The following is a 21,746-nucleotide window of genomic DNA, read 5'->3' as shown; positions in this document are numbered from 1 at the left end:
ATTTATGGTTGTCATTACAATTGAGTTCAGTCTCCAGAAACTATTATATTTTAATAATTAATTTTTTTTCGTCATTTTATATCATTCGTTTGAAAACATAACACAATAAAAGTGTTAACAGTATTCAGAAGTAAATTATTTAAATATAAAACAATTATTATGGCAACAATAAGACTATCAAATTTCATAGAAAAGTTCATGAAAGGAAAAATCTGTAATACTGATTAATTTTTTTTTCAATAAGTATAGTTTAAAAATATTAACTAGATTATGAAAATTTCTTTTTTAAACTTATAAAATAGTTGTATAACAAAATGAAATGTATTTTTAATGCACCCAATGAATTACATTAATTTATTAAACTAAAATAAAATGTATAATAGTTTATTTGAAAAAAAAAAAATGATTCTCAAGCGATTTATATTATATTTTACAATAATGTATTGTTTTAATTTATAGTTGAATCTGTAGACATTGCCTATCTTAGGAAGCTAACATGGTGATATTTCTCTTAAACATTTGTTCGTAATATCTTATTTCTTCTAACTCCAATGTGTAATATTTTAAATTTTTACAATGCATATCTAATAGATAATACTTTAGTTATAAAATTAATAGATTTATGTATTTTATTGCATTAATTTATTCACTATTTAATCAACCAAAGATTCATCGACGATTGGATATAACTAATGAATATTTTTATATTTATTAAAACCAGATAAGTTCAAATTAATAGTTTAACGATTATTTTAAATTGTTTTAGGTTATTAACGTTAGGTAATTCCCTTTTTTCTTAAGTTATTATTATTATTATTGTACGAGCAATACATTCAACTTAAAAAAAAATTATTAATAATATAATTTGTTAAGTAATTACATATATATATTTAGGTTCAAGTAATCTCTTGTGATATAGAATAAAATTATAATCATCAATAAACTAAAATTAAAATTAGAGGTCAATTAAAAAATGTGATGGCTATTTAACATGTAAGGTATTTTATAATTACCTGAGATCATGTATTGTTTGTTAATATTTACCAACCATTAGTATCCAACAATTTTCTAAAATTAATACAACACTATGAACATTTTAATTTAAAAGAAACACAAGGATTAAAATATAAATTTTAAAACCAACTATGAAACAAGAATAAATTGCTTTTTAAATAATAATTTAATATTCGAACCCTCTCGTAAATTTTGATAATAAATTAATAACAATAACACTAATAATAATAATAATAATAATAATAAACCATTTATGTATAAATATATATATACATACATGTATATATAATTGTTAAAATAATCATCATAATTTCAAATTATGAATTGTATTATTTAATTTAAAAATCATTATAGGCAGTAGGTAGTAATTATTTTTACATTGATTTAATAAAAATAAAAAAATTCTGATACTTTTTATAAAATATTATTAAATTTAATTATAATAATATTAATAAAATATCTTAACTATTCCGATAATATTTGGAATATTCAATAAAATAATATGTAATAATATTTTTTTAAAAAACAGGGTGTTTTAGCAGTAGATAATTAAAATTAAAACACTGCAATTTAACTATTTAAAATAACTTAATAACGTTATCTCGTGATGTTTTACACCCTGTAAATGCGTTGTGTATTATAGACATATTTGTTTTATTTATTTTTCTTTTGTGATTATTATTACAATTAAGCTCTTCGGAAATTTTCTTTTACTTCCCCAGTATTACAAAAAAAAGAAAAACCTTTATTATACTTAAAATACTGCAAAATAACTAAATATTTTCAGAAATAAACATCTAATAAAACGATGATGGTCGCGTCGACGTCGTCCAAGGATTGAAGTGAACACAATGACGTCTCCGGCGGTCACTCGACGATTATGTGCGGCGCCGAGTACAACACGGCGACGGTGGCAACCAGCGTGAAAAACGTGAACACAATCAGACAGAACCTGTCCACGACCATCGCCGCGTACTTCCAGTCGTTTATCACTTCTTGGTCCTCTTCCTGCTTTCGCATGTAGTCCGTGATGTGCCGCACTTCTTGCAGGATCAGTTGCAACTCCCTGGCCGAGTAATTGCACACGGTCTTGGACTCGGACGCTGGCGACGACGTGCTGGCTGCCGCCCCGTTGTTGTAAGCCGCGCGGTGTGACAGGACGCTCGCTCGAAAATCGTCGTCTGCAAAAGTTGCGTAAAGTTGGATTTATTGATTTGCGACGGACAACGGTAATCGGATAGTATACATAGATTGATTTGTAATTATTTATTTTAAATAAAAAGAAAACATTAAATGAAAGGAGCATTTTAAAAATGTGTGAATAGACCTTTAACTACTTTAGTTTTAGCTCTATACCCCGAATTCAAGTATATACCATGTCATATACATTTATATCTGCATATTTATGAATTATTTTTCTAAATACAAAGGAATTGTTGGTTTACTTTGTTTTAAAATGAAAAAATGTTATCTGTTTAATATAATCATTTACTATAATAATTAAAATACACCATATTGTTTTAAAAAAATATTTACTTTTTAATTTACTAGTTATAACTCATCAATCTAATATAGAAATATAAATTATATTAAATAAATACAAACGTATTCATAGGCGGCTATACGGGGTGTGCCTTGGCATACCCTAATGTGAATAATGTGTATAAAAAAATTGAATAACTACAGTTAAGAATATATGTCCATACACATTTTTTAAATTTTAGTTTTTTGTAAGTAATACTGCACAAGGGCGTATTTGAAGGGTGGCGAAGGGGGCATTCACCCCCATGTCTCATAATTTTTTTGAATATAATACATTGATTTATTTGAAAAATGTAATGTATAAATAATTAAGAATATAAATTACTAGTCTATCATTATAGTATGATAATACATTCAATAATATAATATATTAATTAGGTCACAGGTATTAAATTTTGTTTATCTTCTTATATCATAACATTTTTGGTTGTGGAACAAATAGTGGTATTATCTTCCACGGATATTGCTACGGTAATAGACATTTATAACCATAACCGAGGTATTATAAGATAATGTAAAGTAATTTAAACACTTTTTTTTACCACATATTTACTAGTTACTCATTTTTTTTGGTGCATTTATGTATATTGTGTATTTTTATATTTATTAGAGTTATATAAGTCCTTAATAATTTTATTCGTCTAATTTTTTTTTTTACAACATAATATCTAGTACTTTTTGTTGTGCATAGGTATTTAGTAATTTTTTTGTGCACAAATATATGCATATTTATGTATTTTATAGAACTAGAAGCCCCTAACCCAAATAATAATCATAATAACTGAAAATATTTGTTTTTATATTCTTTAACTTGCAAATATTAACTAAAATATATTATAATATATAATAATTTAATTAATATATAATATATTATAATATTATAATATATTTTTGTAAATTGAAAACATGGTTAAGATCAAGAATAGGCCAGCATAGACTAACAGGTTTAGCTTTGTTGCATGTGCTTAAAAATATTATTGTAACCATTGATGAAATAATCAACAAATTTGTCAAAATGAAAAAAAGAATTTTAGAATTTGTTACTTGACTACTTACCAACCTTATGTTTTCTACTTAGATATTTGTTAAATTAAATTACCTATCTTAATTGTTTTTTTAAAGTTTTATAAAAATAATTAATAGGTACTATTACTACTGTGATAATTTGTTGTTTTTTTATACAGGATTCAGACTGAAGGTACAATTTTAATATAAGAACTATTTGTGTTTTTATTATTAATACTTATTTTAAATAGAGTAGGTTTTAAATATATTTATTAATATTTAATTCAATTTTGTACCTTTATTTTTATTTATTCATTTGAATGAACAACAGGAACATGAGTTGTAGGTAATGAACCAGAGGCGTACCCAGGAATTTTTTAGAGGATAGAGGTCCAAAATTTTGATTTTATCTGTTTTTCTAATTATAATTGTAGTTTAATTCAATACCAATAAATTACTGTTAATAACTATAGTAATAGTCACAATTGTTATACACATATCACACATATTCTTCACCAAGGTTTACTAAATATAATAGGTAGGTACTATAATTTGAAATCAATTTTTATTTGGTACTAAAATGTTATAAAAAAATACATTATTTAACTAACAATAATAAATAATATTAAAAAATCAGTATAAATTAAACATGGTTTATACATTATAGGTATATTATATAATCTATAAACTTTGAAGATAATGAGAAATTAAAATACACTATAAACTATTTAGTATTAAATCATTGAGTATGTAGAAATTTCAATGGGGGGTCCTGATCCGAACCCCCCACCCCCAACATGGGTACGACCCTATAATGAATTGTAAATTATTTTAAAGTTTGTATTGAAAAATAATAGTTCCCCTCCCCATGGCCTATACTCAAATACGCCCTTGATACTGTAAGTGTTCAGAATAAGTCTAAAATAATAATTATGTGTATTTTTTACCAATCGTTATTTTACATAATTAACGAAGCCTTTAGTTTTAGATTTTAAACCAAAACACGGTCTACACGTACGTGTTTATATTCTGTAAAAGTTAAAATTATTTTTTTCAATATGTTTAAAAATTTTCGTTATCGAAAATAGGTATTGCTATTTGAAAATCGAAAGATGATAGTGTTTTATCAAGTAAGGGAGGAAGTTAAAATTATTAAAATTGTAACACAGTGTAAAATAATAAAACCCAGAAAGTTAAAAAAAAAATATTTTAAAATTCTTAATACTTCCCGAGATATTAACTAGTTCACGATAAAAAAATCACCCTGTATAATGATAAATATATTAAACATTTTTCATAACACTAAGCTTATTGAGTTATTTTTAACCAAATTCTTTGAAGTAGATAGTCGTTTAAAAATGTATTATTTTTATAAACTTATTTTTATGTAGGTAAACGTTATTAAGCAGTTGTACCCACTGAAATTAAAATGTACGAATTATGCACATTTAAAATTATATTATTGTTTAACTCGATAGTGTATGTCTAATATTTTTCAAAATATTAGTTGAAGAACCGAAATACTGGTTGTAAACATCGTAATCCAGACTGATTTTTACTTCATTGCAAATTTCACCCACATACAACGATAATGAGGTAAGAATATATTTTATATGATAACAGTTATTATTAGGGCGCAGATTTTTATGTAATTACATATATTTATTGAATGTGAATTTCTCAATTCTAATTAAAAAATAAGCACGTTTCATAACACCCTGAATAATATGAGACCTTTTTTATTTTACATATTTTCACATATTTTGATGTAAGTACATATTTTTAAATATTTAATTAATATTTACATATTTTTAAATATTTAATTAATATTTACATATTTTGTAAATATTTCAAATTTTCATACCATTTCAATACACTTTTTATTTAATTTACAATTATTATATTGGAATTAAATGAAAGAAGATATTTTAAATCTTAAATCAGATACTACAACTGCTATTACTTCTGATATATAAATTAATAACTTGCAAAATAATTTAGCAAATATTTCCAAAAAAAATTTTTTCTTAGTTAAAATAATAAAATATTAGAAACATTGAATCTAACAATAGTTGAGAGTCTCGCGATAGTGGAAAATGCAGAAATTTAATGAAATTAAGTTCAAGTAGAATCTGGAGTTATAAAAAAAATTAATTAAACTACGTACTGTGTAATACGTTGATTTACAAAAAAATTAAAATTATTTGATATAATCTTATTAATATAAATGAAAATATGTCAAATTATATTGAAGTAACACCATTCGATGTATGTGGTATGAAATATGTTCCATTAACCTCGGTTGACGTTGAATACAGCCTCAGCCGCTACGAGTTGACTTTTAAATTAACCGCCGTACATTAAAATTTGAAAATCTTTAAATGTACGTCTTATCCAATCGTTTCGAAGAAGACAACATTGAAGATGATTAAATTAATAATTAAAAATTAATGGAAAATACCAATTTTTTTTGTTAAATATTTTACGTTTTTTAATACATATTTTAGCAAAAATAAGAACATAAATATTTACATATTTTGATTTTTTTATTACAAAAAATCCGCACCCTAGTTATTATATTTAAGTGGAAGGCGGAACAGATCACGTGTTTGATGCATCAAGTAGGTATTAAATTTGTTATTTATGGACATTGAGAACAACGATTGACTTACGGTCTATCACGTATGATTTAATAGTTGGTATTTGATCATTTTGTTTAAGTTAGAATTTCATACACTTATGATTATTATTAATTTAGATTCGTCAATAAATTTGGCATAGACTAAAAAAAAAAAATCAAATTTTCATTAATCTTCAAGTAAAAGTGTTTGTTGTTCTTGACATAAATCAATTAAAAATGCATTCGTCCTTAGTTAAAAAATAATATTTCGTAACTTATTCTGTTACTTAATAAATTATAAATTTATATTCAAATGTATCAACTGATTATTTGAAAAATGAAAAAAAAAATAATCATGAAAATCATAAATAATAATAAATAATTATCATACACAAAAATATGTTGGTGAATTCTGTTAATTATTGAATAGTGTTAACGTGCGTCGGTGATTCAAAAATCAAAATTTTTATATTTTATAGATGCCAATAATATTTGACTTAATTATGTTTCGGTCATATTATTAAAATAAAAATAAATAAATAAATAAATAATATTAACATTTCGTTTTTCTCTTTTATGTTGACCTCAGTTAAAAATAACAAACATATATTTAACATAAGTTCGTATAAATATCTCTATACCAAAATAAAAGCAGTATAATGTCAGTATCACAAATAATAGTTGATGACCATACCCCCGTTGGTTATATAGTCATTACCCTTTGTGTACTGTTTGAGAAGATGTTGTTTGGTGAAATAGAACCAAAAAAATAAAAAAAAAAATAAATAAATATACACTACGTCTCAAAATATATATATCAAATTATGAAATAGGTAAAACTTTTGGGAATATCTAAAAAAAAAATGCCCGTCTAGAAATCTATAGATATTATTCACATTAATGATCGTTTGAAAATAAGTTACAAAAAAAAGTATTTGACCTTTGTATTTCATTTGAGACAATAATTTTATTGAAGTGTACTTAAATGTTTATAAGCTATTCTCATTACAATTAAGAGTTATTATATCGTCAATATGATTTAATGAAATGTTCTTATGATAAATATAAGACGTTCCATGCTATAATTAATTTTTTTACTTTTTACTTATGAAGGTTTTCTTTATATTCTTTTTTTTCTTTATGTAACCGCTGATGCATGTATTTTCTATAAAATATCTTATAAATAAAAACATAAAAAGTATGAGACATTTAAATTGTAGTAAAGAATTTTTATTTAGAACTTGGTTGAAATGTAGTTGGAAATTAATTAGTATGTAGGTAAGAAATAAAAAAAAATAATTTTTTTATATATTTGTCTCTACATTTTGATTACTTTTATACTTTAAATAGTGTTGAGTATTTAATATGTCTTTTGTCTTATATTTACATATTATGTAATCAACAATAATCCTTCATAAAATATAATTTCTTGAATTTACGACTTACGAAAGATATTGTTAAGGCTAATAATTTAATTAAAACAGGATTGCATTAATTAGTTAAATTAAAACAATCTTCAATATATTTCATAAATTTCTGTGAAATGAATGTATATGTTACCCATGTTTGTTTTAAAAAATCTTTAAAAAGTAGCTAATATTAGATGATTAAAATAGAGATTTTTAATAACTTTAATTTAGTAAACAATAAAAATGTAGAATAAATGATGTCACTGCGTTTGGTGACTTCATTAGTTAAATCAAAAACAAAAAATAATACCCTTATCTTAAGAAAATATCCTTGATGATTATTGTATTTATATTACTAGATAGACCACCTTTTAATCATATGTTTATTTTTTTATTTAAACAATGAAATCTCTTTTTATAATAATAACATAATTAATTTTGAATATTAAATTATATTTTGATATATAACTATACTTTTTTAATTTTTTTTTTTTGCCTTTGTTCGCACATTACAGCACCTTTTTTGAATTAAAATTTCAATTCATAGATTTTCATTAATCATCATATTTTTCTATAATATTATCATACGACCTATTTTATTAAAATCATGCAAATAGTATTTTATAAATATTAATATTTTTAGAACATCGTACAGTAACAGTTATTTAATATACAAATCTTGGACAAATATATATCAGATATTCTCTTCAGTTGCATTTTTAATAGTTATGATAATAATTAAAACTCGGATGTTAATAACCCAAATTTCATTAAAATATGCAAATATATGCCTTCTAATATATCAAATATACCTATTTTTCAATAAAAATATATAAAAAAATATACGCAAAAAAAGGGGTTATTATTAATTCAAAATAAATTATAAAAAAAATGCATGATAGAAATAAATTAATATATATATATATATATATTCGGATTCGCTATCCGCGCAGGTTTGCTGAACATAGCCTTTGCGGATAACGAGGGATTACTGTACTATTATACTTACCTATACCTATAATATTAATCTATTAACGATAGGCGATAAGATAATGGTCGTCGACAGGTGATTCCGACATTCGTGTATACATATAGTGATATAAATATATGAGTTTTTACCCGTATAAAGTGTTATGTTTATATTATATTTAAAATATTATAAATACGCCATTAAATCTATAAATTATCAATATATGCATTTATATGCTCAAAAATGTCAGATATGAAAAAATATGCAAAAAAAGTTTGCATATTTATAATTTAGACTTCATGAATCAAATTTGTAACTCACTCCGGTGTAATTCTGGCTGCGCGAAAAAAATATACTAAGTTATAAACATCCGAGCTCTAATAATAATTAATCGGAATAATACAAGAAATCATGCTGAAAATTGAATTTAAATACTAATATCTAAATAACATAAAACTCAGGATGTTTATAATATATTATAGTAAAAAGTAGTTGTTAAATTAATAGTATGAATAATTATTTGTTATTGTGCCTTAAAAAATTTTTAGTAAAAATATTCATACATTCAAAACTAGGAATATTTCGAAGTTTTAAATTTCAGACTTTGTAACAGACAAATTTTGTTTTTATATACATATTTTAATCTGATTTGAATTCTAACAGTTCTATGGATTAATCGTGTTTTCGAATATATTTTAGTTATTTTTATAAATTTGAAAATATTTCAGTGTTATAAACATAATTATTTCATAACATTATATGAAAATATGTGTACCTATTTATATTTTTAGATGGAAATGTAAGCATTCTTTTTGGGCCAAATCCCGTACGGCAAGAGATAATCGTCATAAACTAAAATGTCTACGACGTAATATAAACAAATTGTTATAGCCAAAGTTTTAATGACAAAAAAGAGATCTTTGGAAATATAACTACCTCCAACCGATTCACTGGAATCTTATAACATTTGAAATCCAACTAGAAGTCTACTTCTAACATATTCAATTTCCTACCGAGCATTAACTAATTTATTAACAAATTAAGGCAGTTTTATTTTAATGAAAAACAACTTACCCGTGATTGAAATCTACTGAATTTAAGAAAAATTAATGATAACATTTGTTAGTATCGTACAAGTAACAAGGGTCTATTTAAATATGATTATGTTTATAATTAATTTTCCGACTAGTTTTCATTTAATAGCAATGAAACGTAGGTAATAAAACGTCAATTGTTAGTAATCATGTCTGAATATTTCGCTTTATTCGGATATAATGCACGGGTGATGTAAAATAAAAGTGTTATTGAATGACGTGTGATTTGACGAAAAGTTATTGCAATAATTTATTGTGGGTTGAAATGTATAGAATAATGTCATGATATCATAATGATGACCTACAGCAATAGTCATTGGTCGAAAACGTTATAAATTTTTCATAACATAAAATTAGTATGCACACTTATTATTATGATATTACCGATTGATTATAAATTTTAGTTAAGGACATTTAAAATTTAAAATGTGTGCATAAAATAAACTCAATATATTATTCAACTAAATGTTAATGATAACTAATAAGAAAAACAGTATTAAATAATGAAAACCCGCTAACGGTGATTCGTGTAAACCATGATTCAGGTGTATACTGTCGGAGTAAGCTGCAGGTATAAGCTGATATGGATTAGACGCCACTGAGAGGTTTAATGTTCAGAGTTGGAAACAAAGTATGGCGATGCCAAAATGCATAATTATTTAGGAAAACACCATGGCAATAGGTCTAAGTAACTTATATTATTACCTGGTATTAAAATATTATATGGTTATAATTAAAATTAGGATGTACGAGGAAAGTAACTAGACTATACAGGTAAAATTAAACTTATAGAAATTATATAATTATAGAAATTCAATTATAATTAATGATTAATTACTTTATTATTCGAATGCTTAACATTTTTTTTTTTTTTTATAAAATAATAAATTAGTTTATAATTGAAATTTAAAAACGTTGTTTTTAATTAAAAAAAAATAATAATAATAATTTAGCGGTGATTGGAACGTTAAAAATAATTAATGTATGTGCTGAAACTTTATTCGGCGTCAAACATATTTTAAACGATATCATTCAGCGCCCAAGCATTCAAAGGAGTGTTAATGTCCTCTTTTTTATTAAGATACATAGTATTGATTTTAAGTTATTTTAAATTCTTCATTATACTGTTGTGTTCGTGTTCAGTTAATTTTGTTCTATACGAATACTGCGATTCGTATTTTATCATTTTGTCATTGCCAAATAGTAATCATAATAATTGTTCATATTACTGCAAAGAGTTGGATAATTTTTTTGTTAATTTTAAAATTAATTTTTTTTTTTTTTTACTAAGACATAGCTCATCTTACTGAATCGAATTTGTTATTAAAAGACTGAACTTTTCTGGTACGTTATTTTTTTTTTTTTTATGAATTATAAGTACCTATTTTATTAACATTTATATAAGGGTGATAATCCAAATCATTTTACTGCCAAAATTGTTATACTTAAGTTATATCTACATCGAATAATAATATAAGAATGTCAGTTAATTTATTTTAAGTGTAGTTTTTATCAATACCCTTATATTATTCATGTTCTAAAACTATGTTCAAATTTAAAAAATTATAAATTTCTTTGATGAATTGTCTTCAAAATATATTATTTTCCATTAATAATAAATGAATAAAAGTCAAAGCCTGTCCATGAAAATATTATGATAATGTCATTGGTTTTGTTTGGCATTTCCATCGTTCATCCTTAATCAAAATATTTATTTATATTAAAACTTGACGAATATTTTTCAAATCATAATATTTCTGTTGTCTTAAAATTAAAAGTATTTTAAAACCCAATTGAAATATATAATATATATTGTACTAACATGATTTCAGTATATTTTGTTTACAGACAACCATATAAAATTATTAGTTATACCAGTATTATGTATTACTATTTATCAATTGATACACATTCTTTTTTTAAATTTTAATTACAAAAAAATTATATAAATCTGTTTATATATTTAAACGGTCATCGAAATGATTCCCGAGGAATCTGATGGCGAAAAATGTTTGTCAAAATTTTTAATTTATGGATTATTAGAACCTACATCCTATTATATTTTTATAAAAAATATTAATATATTGATGATGACAAATTCATCACTTCCCTAATGGTCCGTCATTGGTGAGTGAGGCTCAATTAAGCTCTTCTTTTGAAAACCATATTCTACTGGACTCAGAAGACTTTCAAGGCTTAATGCCACTTTATTATTAGTCAGTTTCTAAATCGTTAGAGACAAAATTACTCTCGAACGTTTCTTCAACAATCTTACCATTCGATCACAGGGCCGATTCAAAGTAGATCCGTCTCAGATCTTAGAAAATAACAAAGGCTCTATTTTAAAAGTTTTAAAAATCAATAAGATGTGTCTCCTTGATATTTAAATCGTTAAAAGTGCCGTTCGATTATTTTGTTTTTTTATAATTTATATTACAATAATTAATCCAAGACTGATAACATTTCCTATATATTTGTAGAGAATATTTGTAAGAATATTTCTTCATGTTTGTAGTACTTTTATATACGCACAGGTCATTTAAAACATCAAATCATCAGTAATTCATAAACTCAAAGTTTATTTAATCAAATGAGTGTACATTTTGGGTCAATATGTACCTTTTAAGCTCTGAGCTTCATTTAGCACAGTGTTTTCCTAATTTTTTGAGACTAAGACTATTACCCATAAATCGGGTTAAATATTAACAATACCTCTACTCACAAAAAAAGCACGTATGCTAGGCCTAAAGTACAACTCACGTTTTTAGTATATCAGCTATTGCAACCCCATTAGACTGATTTATGGAGCCATAGTATATACGTGTTTTGTAAAAAAAATATTTTATATTTTTAACTTTTTTCTGTATACATGTACATGGTTCGTTCAGAAAAATATCGCGAATAATCGGGATTACACTGTAAATATTATTAGAAGGTAATTAAATAATAATACGTATTATAATAACAGTAATAAAGTACATAAAATAAAAAAATTGTCTAATCTTTATTCCTCAAAAAATATTGTGTTATCCCTTGATGGTAATTACGCCCAGGTTAAGAGCCGTTGATTTAGCATAACTCTAATTAATTTAATAGAAGCATTATACTCTTACAATTTATTCTTAGCTTGAATCCTTTTGATATTTTAGATTGTTATTTAGTAGCCTTACTTGGCACGCAATCAACTTCTTACTTTTAGGTGTAAAAAGTTTTCTTCTTCTTAGTTGATAAAATTTATCACATGTCTCATTATAACTTTTCCATCCAAGCTTCCAACTCTTGTCTTCTGCAGAACTGATATTCACTGTTCTTTTATCTACTCTCTGCTTAATGATTATAGTCATTCCCTAGTTGTATTTTTTCAGTATTTTTAATATTTTTTATTTTTCTATTAAAATCCAATAAATATAATACTTGACTCACTATACCATATGCTTTATCATCGTTATTTCTAAAGCCATAATCAATTTGACTACAGATCACTCTCCAAATTATGTTTAAATTTTAATTGAAAAGTATTCTTGTTGCAACTTTGTTAACTTGTTATTTATTATGTTTCTTTTTACTATATGCATTATAACCAGTGTTGTGCTTTAGATAAATTTATCATATTTAGATAATATGTTATCTAGATAAAAAATAAAATTGACATCTAATTTTCATCTAGATAAAAATTATAGCCATCTAGATAAATTTATCTAGATAATTCACAAAACCTGTAGCTAATCATTAGTAATAACAAGGGAGCGGATGTTTATGTATTTATCATATTTTTTAATAACATTTAAATCAATGCGGAGTAAGATATAAATTTGTTTCATCACTTTAAGAATTCAAATTTACCAATTTGATTTTGCATATTTTTGCATATTTGTTCGATTTTTAATTGATTGATCATATTTTTAAATTCATCATGTTTTTAGTGCATATTTGAGGTTTTTTGTGATATACTAATATAGTAATATATTAACGGACTCAACACGCGTAATTTATTATTCAAAATTTCCCGACGGCGGCGGCGGGAATATCGATTATTTCGATTTCTGAGCCTTTCGCCTTGTTCATATTATCCCGCGACAAAAATAAATATAAAACACCGTTATCGCCGGAGTTGATATCGAACAATTTCGTTTATTGAAGTTGTGTTTTTATCTTTCGTTGTGTTGTGTACTCGTGTTGCATTTCAGTTGTGTTCTAGTTTAGTTTTCGTGCAAAGTATTTCTATATTGTATAAAGTTTTATAACTATTTACGTATTTATGTACCAACAGTTCTTTTTAAAGTTTTAATTTCAAGAATAATTATTTTATACCTATATATTTTAAATTTTTAATAAACAAAATAAGTTGTAAATAAAAAAATTTTTGATGCATATTTTTATGAATTCTAAACATATTTTTATACTTTTTAGAGCATAATGGCATGCATATTTTTAAATTTTTTGGAGCATAAACATCCGCTCCCTGGTAATAACTAATCTACAATTTTATCATTCAATATAAAATAAATAACTAAATAAGAAACTTCATTTGTATATTTACTTGCAAAAATTGGTTCTAAAATAGTTTTACATAGCATATATTATTAATTATGAACAATGACAATTTATTATGTATATAGATATATGTTACCATTGATTATGGATAGTATACTATCCATAATCAATGATATTACCTACATAATATGCATGGGAGAATTATTTATAATTTCATAGTATAGCCCATACGGGGAAGTCTGATGCCCGTATTATTATTGTTCTGTGGTATTAAGAATGCCGAAAGAGCATTTATAAGAATATTAGAACCAGAGATAACGCATCATAGGTATAAACTGGTTATTATTGTAGCTGCGCGGTAGATGGTTTATAAATACTAAAATACAGAAATCATTGATAAGAAAATAGCAATACTACAATACGCACTACGCTATAGCTATATACACAGAAATTGATCGTTCTCCATCATAATTTGACCGCCTTAAAATCAATATGTATATATAAATTATGTCCATTGTTCATTTAATCATGTGCTTTAAATAATTGTCATTACTGGACCCCAATTCTATGAATTCGTACTTTGATGTGTCTATATAATATTATTGTACAACAAAATAAATATTAGGCGTGAAACGCACGTTATTTATTAAAAATTTGTACTGTACGCAACGCACTCTCATCCACAACGTGTTCAGTGTTTATCGTCAGACCGTCTTCATATTTTTCATAATTTTATCTATGACTTTCAATTTTATTTTATTGGTGAAATATTTTATATTTTGAAATGGATTGTTACATAATACAATCATTACCCAAGATCAAAAGAGTTGGCCTATAAACGGATGAAAACGTAGATGCCTTATATAAATATCTAGATAAAAATTATTTTATATATCTATATCTAGATAATTTTTTTTTATCTATGCACAACACTGATTATAACACTGTATATTTAATTAATATATAATATTATATTATTATTATAGAATTAGTTAAATATTTAGTAGTTAGTAATATAGTTAATTCTAGAAGATATAAACAAATTAAGTTATTTAAATTATTACATTCCTAGAAAGAAGTGTTGTATGAAATTCAAAATGTATTATTTTTAAACGAAAAATGTTTGAGAAAAAAATTTCTTAAGAAAATGGGAGAAGTGTTTGATAAAAATATTTAAATAGTTTAATAAAGTATTGAAAGTCCAAATAGACCATTTGAATGTTGAAATTAAGAAGAATAATTTGTTTATGATACTTGCCAGAAAAAAGTAAAATTAAAAAAAATAAGTTACATCTTAAACTAAGGCAACAATATAAAATATTTAAGTTAAATTTAATATTTACATTGAACATCTGTATTAAAATGGTACACATTGTGTTAGTAGGTAGGTAAAGTAAAATTAATACTTTATATAATGTATATATATTTTTCCAGGGTTATTTGTTTGATCAAACATTTAATATTATTAATAATGTTAACATATTAAAATTTCAAGTTTAGATATAAAGTGTTATATACACTTTTTGTATAGTAGGTACCTTATATTTGTTGAGTAGAGTGTTTTATTCAATAAAATTGTGTACTTTAGTATATTATAAATTTAAGACAACATTGTTATTATTATTATTATTATTATATGAATCATAACTTCTTATTATAATTTAATAATAATTGAAGTAAATATATGCGAATTTTTTTTTGATGATTTTATAGTTATTAGACTTAAACTTTTCACTGTATACCGTTTATTTTTTCAATTTTATTTTTAATCAATTAGGAGAATCTTATACTTAGTATAATAGTTTTATTATAAAAATGTTAGTCATTTTACTAAATTTAAAGTAAAAAATATAACTGTAATATTTTGTTAAAATATTAAATATAACATTCTAAAACGAGCTAAATTAAATACATAAACCACAATATTTTTTTAGAACGAGCTATTTAAATTATTTTATAAAATTATTCCTATAAAATGTATTTCAGTATAGCTATTATAATCGGAAATTGTCTGGAGAATGTCAAAAAGAGTTAACAAATATTTATTTGTACTCATTTATTTATTTATATTTATTTATTATTAATTTAAACTTTTATTGTCTGGTGTTTTAATCAATTTAAGTTTCGGCAAGATGAAATATATAATATATACTACTTTACTTGAAAGGAACAACTTTGTAATTTGTTTTCTGTTTCCATAAGAATACTATTTTTATTTCAATAATTTGGATTTGTAAACACATGAGCAAATTTAAAATTTAACCATATAAGTTATAATGATAAGTAATACCATTTTGTGTACACATTAATCATATTATAGGCTTCCAATTTGTTTCATTATGTCGTTGGAAATACTGTCGTATAAACAAAAGCATCACTCAAATCTTTGTCACATCATGCGTATACCAAGAAGGGCACGACTTTAAACATGAGTGATGTGTTTGAATGGCATATTATTATGCAGTAGTATGTTTTAAATTTTGTAACTTTATAAGTAGTTTGATATTAAATGCAACATACTCGCAAGTCATAAGGGCTCATAAATTAAAAGGCAATAAATTCGTTTTTTGTCCGTTTAATAATAAAATATGAATATTTGAAACACGATTCCTGACGAAGAAATATTTATTAAGGAAATAGTTTAATTTTTATTGCTATTACCAATCGATATTATTTGGTTTATTTGATAAATATCCACGACGTAGGGACAACGTAGAAGACAACTTAAGACTTTTAGTTTCAAACATGGAGCCCGGTATTGACGTCCTGATCCATTCAACACAGCATAAACCGTCTCATTAAATCATTCGTTCGTATTCATTATAATTAATAATAATATTTTTACGTTATGTGAATTGCATTAAGCGTGTTAAATGCTTATGTATTTATATAGTTTAAATTAATAAAATTAATTATAAAAAATACGCTTCATAAATGTAAGATAATGTCATTTCATTTGTTGACAAGTAGTATATATAAAAAAAAAAAAAAAAAAGGTTATCAAGTGTCAAGTGGTACGCGAAAACGGTTCGAAACGCGTAACCGGTACGTGGATGTAAAAAGGTTAAGAACCGCTGTTTTCAGTGTGCTATCACTTTTGACGTGTTGCAAATATTATGCACGGTGAGCACACATGACTTGTGCAAATATTTGTGTACCACGGGAGATGGTATCGCGCAAATTGGCTTCGATATTAAACTCCGGGGCATCCGTGAAAGTAATACATAAGTGTTATATTGTTCAAACCGTGCAGGGGCGAGGGTTGGAAGGTGGAGGCGAAATCAAAAGTTTTAATAGTAACACGGCTAAGACAACAGGTGCGAAACTTACGCGTTTCCGAATTAATTGAAAACGGCGACGGTAATAATAACATAATATCGTAACGTTTTCGCGCCGATGGTGACCGCCGCGACGGGACCGCACCCCCGGCCCTACGTCGGCTTTTCGTGTCTCCGTACCACCGTTCGTATTGATATTGCGTTATTTTATTAGAGAGCCGTCGCCGTCGGTTTGTCCGGTCATTCTTTAATATCGCGGTCGCAGTGCCCACCCTCAACGCCGTAGCGCGTTCATCCCCCACCCGGATCGAGATCCTTCGTTTCCGACCCGCGCACCAACAATGCGTATTAAACCGTTAACGAATACCAATACTCTCCAGCGAAACAATATGGCATGCACGTAGCATTCGAAATCCGTTTTCTACGCGACCACGACGAAACGGATTAATTCGGAGGGTTTTTTTTTTCTTTCTTTTTATCGCCAATTGAATTTTATCGCAATCGCCGTGTACCGATATTGATATTGTCAATCACGTGCTTTTCAAGACGAGACTTTTTCCGGCGTTGTTATAGCACGCGTTAAAATGCATTGTTGAAATATGGATGCTCAATTTAACCGTAGTCAGTTAGTGCCTAGGTCAGCTTTGATGTGCAGAATTCGTCTCTCCGTCCGGTCCCAGCGTTCGAACCGGACCGCCTGAACCGTACGGCGACTTCGGAAACTTTTAATCGCGTACGCATTACAATGCATTTCAATACACGTTACAGTATCCCGCCAATAGTCGCATGTTTCTTTTCAAACGACAATGAACGACAATGGAATTAGGATGTTTTAAAAATAATACGACGACAGACATGTTTGACGTGCGATTATTAGTTATTGAATATACTTCAAGTTCGAGGTGAGATACGAAATCGTTAAAAAGACGCATTACGTTATTGTCATTACGTGACAGTTGAACGTTTTAGAATGTTTCCATGATTCTGCGAAAAGTACTTCAATTTTGAACCCCAATTAACGATATACAATATGTACAAGTTATTCTATTCATATATTTAAAAAAAAATCAAAATGTTAACTCTTTATTTCTCTATTTAATTCCAAACTTAGTATGTACTTTAAACTATTAAAAATCAGTTAGGTAGTTTTGAATCTTAACAAAAAAAAAAAGAAAAACCAATGAAAAAAAAATTTTTTCAGCAATTACTATCTGATTTATTTTATCTAATAATATTAATTCAAATACATTTACATTATGTGCATCAAAATCAATAAGAATATTGTATTTTAAATAGATATTTTTACTCATACAAGCTGTACAATTTTTTAATATTCTCACGGTACTATCTTGTTGCTTGGATAGATGAAAATAATTTATTCCTGGTTATAATATTGCTATAATTAATATTTTAAAATTATAAAATTTTTAATGCATTTCCATAGTTTTCTAATACCTATTTTAGAAACGAATTAGAGAAATTGAAACTAATACATAATCATAAACTATTAATTATTATTATTATTATTAATATTTATCATATAGACGGGCCTAAAATTTAAACAATAAATAATGTAATAATATATAAATCATTAAAACTTTAAGGATACTTTGGAACAAATAAAACACCTATTTGGACATTCCTATTTTGTATTGTTGTCTACTTCGGTCATTATTTAAACTGAATTGTTCGACAATTCTCGAAACTAGTCAAAAGTGAAAATTTAAAAATTTAAACGACATGTATTTATTTTTACTATTAGAACTCTCAAAAATTAGTAGTAATTTCAACAAAACACATGCGATTAATTTTTATGATTGTAACTATGCAAAATTTAATTATTCAAATAATATTTTATTACACATAATGGTCTGTAATAACATTGTATTGCAAATATTTATAACGGGTTCCGATATAGAAAACTATTGTTGGGTATAAACTAAAATGAAGTATGATAAATCAATAATTTTTTTTTTTTTTAAATTTAAGGAACATTATTTTAACCTATTTTATTTTATTTGTATCTTACTAAAATATAATTTACTAATTTTGCTGTGGTTAGTATTATGATTAATTTGTAAGTGTATGTGTGTGTGTGTTTATTTGAAAGTGTTTAAAGTCATGAATCGAGAATTACTAATTTTTACTGCATCTGTAAACACCCCCATTTTTAAAATTGTATTTTATATTTTATTATTTTTATTTACATTTAAGTTAGTTGACGCATTTTATTTTTTAATTATTTAAACAAAATGCAAGTTTGAAATTATTATAATTTTTTTTATTTTGAATACACAGTAGATCTTTAGTTCATCTCAACTAATTAGGATCGCACCTAAAGACATTGGAAATGGTATTAATATACATATAATATACATTTTACTTTTTGATAAATATTTAATATTATTATAGTCGTATATTTTCATTCCAATTTTAAATTTAAATTTAAAACCATATAAAGTAACCGATTTGTTTTCAGTACATTTATAAGCCTACATTAACCAATTTACAATGGTACGATTTATAAGGTTTACAGTTTTTTGCATTTAGCTTTAATTTCAACTCAATCTTCTTTTTTTTTTTTTTTGTCTACACATACATATATATTTACATAAGGGTGGTTTTTGTTTGTAAATATGTTTTTGTTCTTTGAAAAACCGGTAAATGATTGCTTACCTTTGGGTAGCCATGTACACCATATTGTGATATAGTAGTTAGTGAACGAACATTAAATAATCGAATAAAAACAAAAACAAAAATAAAAATTTATAATTTATGAAATTGAACATTACCAATATCAAGTACGTTGGCTAATAAACTTCTCGATGATCTCTCCCGCAACTCCATGCCCCTTCGATCTGTATACCTACTTTTGATGGCTTTGAATGATATGTCTTTACCTGGTCTTTGCATACACAAAATCCAAGGTAACCACAGCAAGAAAAAGCACTTAACCTAAAATAAAATAATAATAATTCAATGTCTATGGTTAATACGATTCATACCACATCTAAAACAGTGTAAGATGATTAATGCTGCGGCTTAACAAATAATTAAGACGCAGTTGAATGCAATATTTACTTATCAAAAGTGTATTTGTTATTTTCATCCCAGTGAATAATATTGGAATAAATAATTATTGTTATATAAATATACATGTTACCGGCAAAGACGTAGATTAAGGAATTGACGTAATTGCTTAGCCAATAATAAAATTTCCAATCAAATTTGACAATATACGATAAAGACTAAGAAGTAACATTGATGTTAATTATTTTCAGGCAATGATGCATTTAAAAATATTTCCTAGGTAATGATTAAAATTCAGACGTAATTGATAAAAATCAACTATTTGTTTGTTAAATAAGAAACGACCTAGCGTCGTAAAATCGATTTATTAAATTAAAAGAAGTTAACGTGCGTGAAGCTGCTGTGGAATCGTGAGAACAAAAGGATACTATTGATGTATTTATAAAACAGGATACAAAACTAATATATGTGCTTGTAAGAAATTAATTTTCTTTGCAATTCAAAGCGTCATGGCACAGTCAATTGTGAAAATTAATAATTACATTTAATTTATCTAGTATTAATAAATATTTAATCTTATTTTAATATTTCACTAAATACAATTATAAACATTTTCTATATGTATTAGAAATGTAGTTGATTTCGTAGTCATAGTTGTAAATGTTTGATTTATACAACGTTGCTTATGCTATCAGTTAATGCCTAAGCATTGACGATATTGTCTAATTAACCTGTTAATCATGTATGATATTGACTACGAATTTACGTTGTAACATAATTTACATAATTGACGGTAATATATTTATACGCATTTTGTAATGAATAAACAAATGATAGTTATGAATATTGAAATATTGAATACATCAGTGCGAGTAATAGATTGTAACGAAATACAACAACACATCATTTACCCAGGGTCCCATAGTGTGTATGTCAGCTGTTCGATGATGATAGTTGAGTACCACCAACGTGAGTACTACCGACGAAGCCACCATAAACATGATGCAATTGAAGTAAGTACCTATGGAAAAAGTTATGATTATTACATATTTTTTTTAATGTGTACATTTTATAATAAGGATCAGAGCATTTCTTAATGAAAGATATTATAGGTAATTTATCAAAGTGCTCTAAATAATTGTTCTCAATGATAACTTTGTGTATGTTAAGTTTAAATTTAAATAAAGATAATACTGTAAAGCATGATAGTTATTAAAACGTAAAAAAAAAATAATATAAATAAAAAAGAAGGCATGCTTAATATCTATAATTTGTGTATGCACGCATAAT

General features: G+C 25.3%; 1 protein-coding gene across 5 annotated transcripts in view; it reads right to left on the bottom strand.

Annotated features, from left to right (window-relative positions):
• Positions 1–1,547: 1,547 nt before the first annotated feature.
• Positions 1,548–21,746, bottom strand: part of LOC112688087 (acetylcholine receptor subunit alpha-type acr-16-like) — a 213,158-nt gene continuing 192,959 nt past the window's right edge. For all 5 annotated transcript variants that reach the window (XM_025561136.1, XM_025561121.1, XM_025561114.1 and 2 more), the window contains 3 exons: positions 21,368–21,477; positions 20,219–20,381; positions 1,548–2,195 (listed from right to left, as the gene is read on the bottom strand). In XM_025561136.1, coding sequence (XP_025416921.1) covers positions 1,882–2,195; positions 20,219–20,381; positions 21,368–21,477 — 587 coding nt within the window. In that variant the 3' untranslated portion in view covers positions 1,548–1,881. The remainder of the gene's footprint in view (positions 2,196–20,218; positions 20,382–21,367; positions 21,478–21,746) is intronic.

This window comes from Sipha flava, unplaced genomic scaffold (assembly GCF_003268045.1).
Source record: "Sipha flava isolate LNK unplaced genomic scaffold, YSA_version1 110_pilon_pilon, whole genome shotgun sequence".
NCBI lineage: Eukaryota > Metazoa > Arthropoda > Insecta > Hemiptera > Aphididae > Sipha > Sipha flava.
The sequence above is the reverse complement of the archived record's forward strand: the minus strand, read 5'-3'. Positions and strand labels throughout refer to the sequence as shown.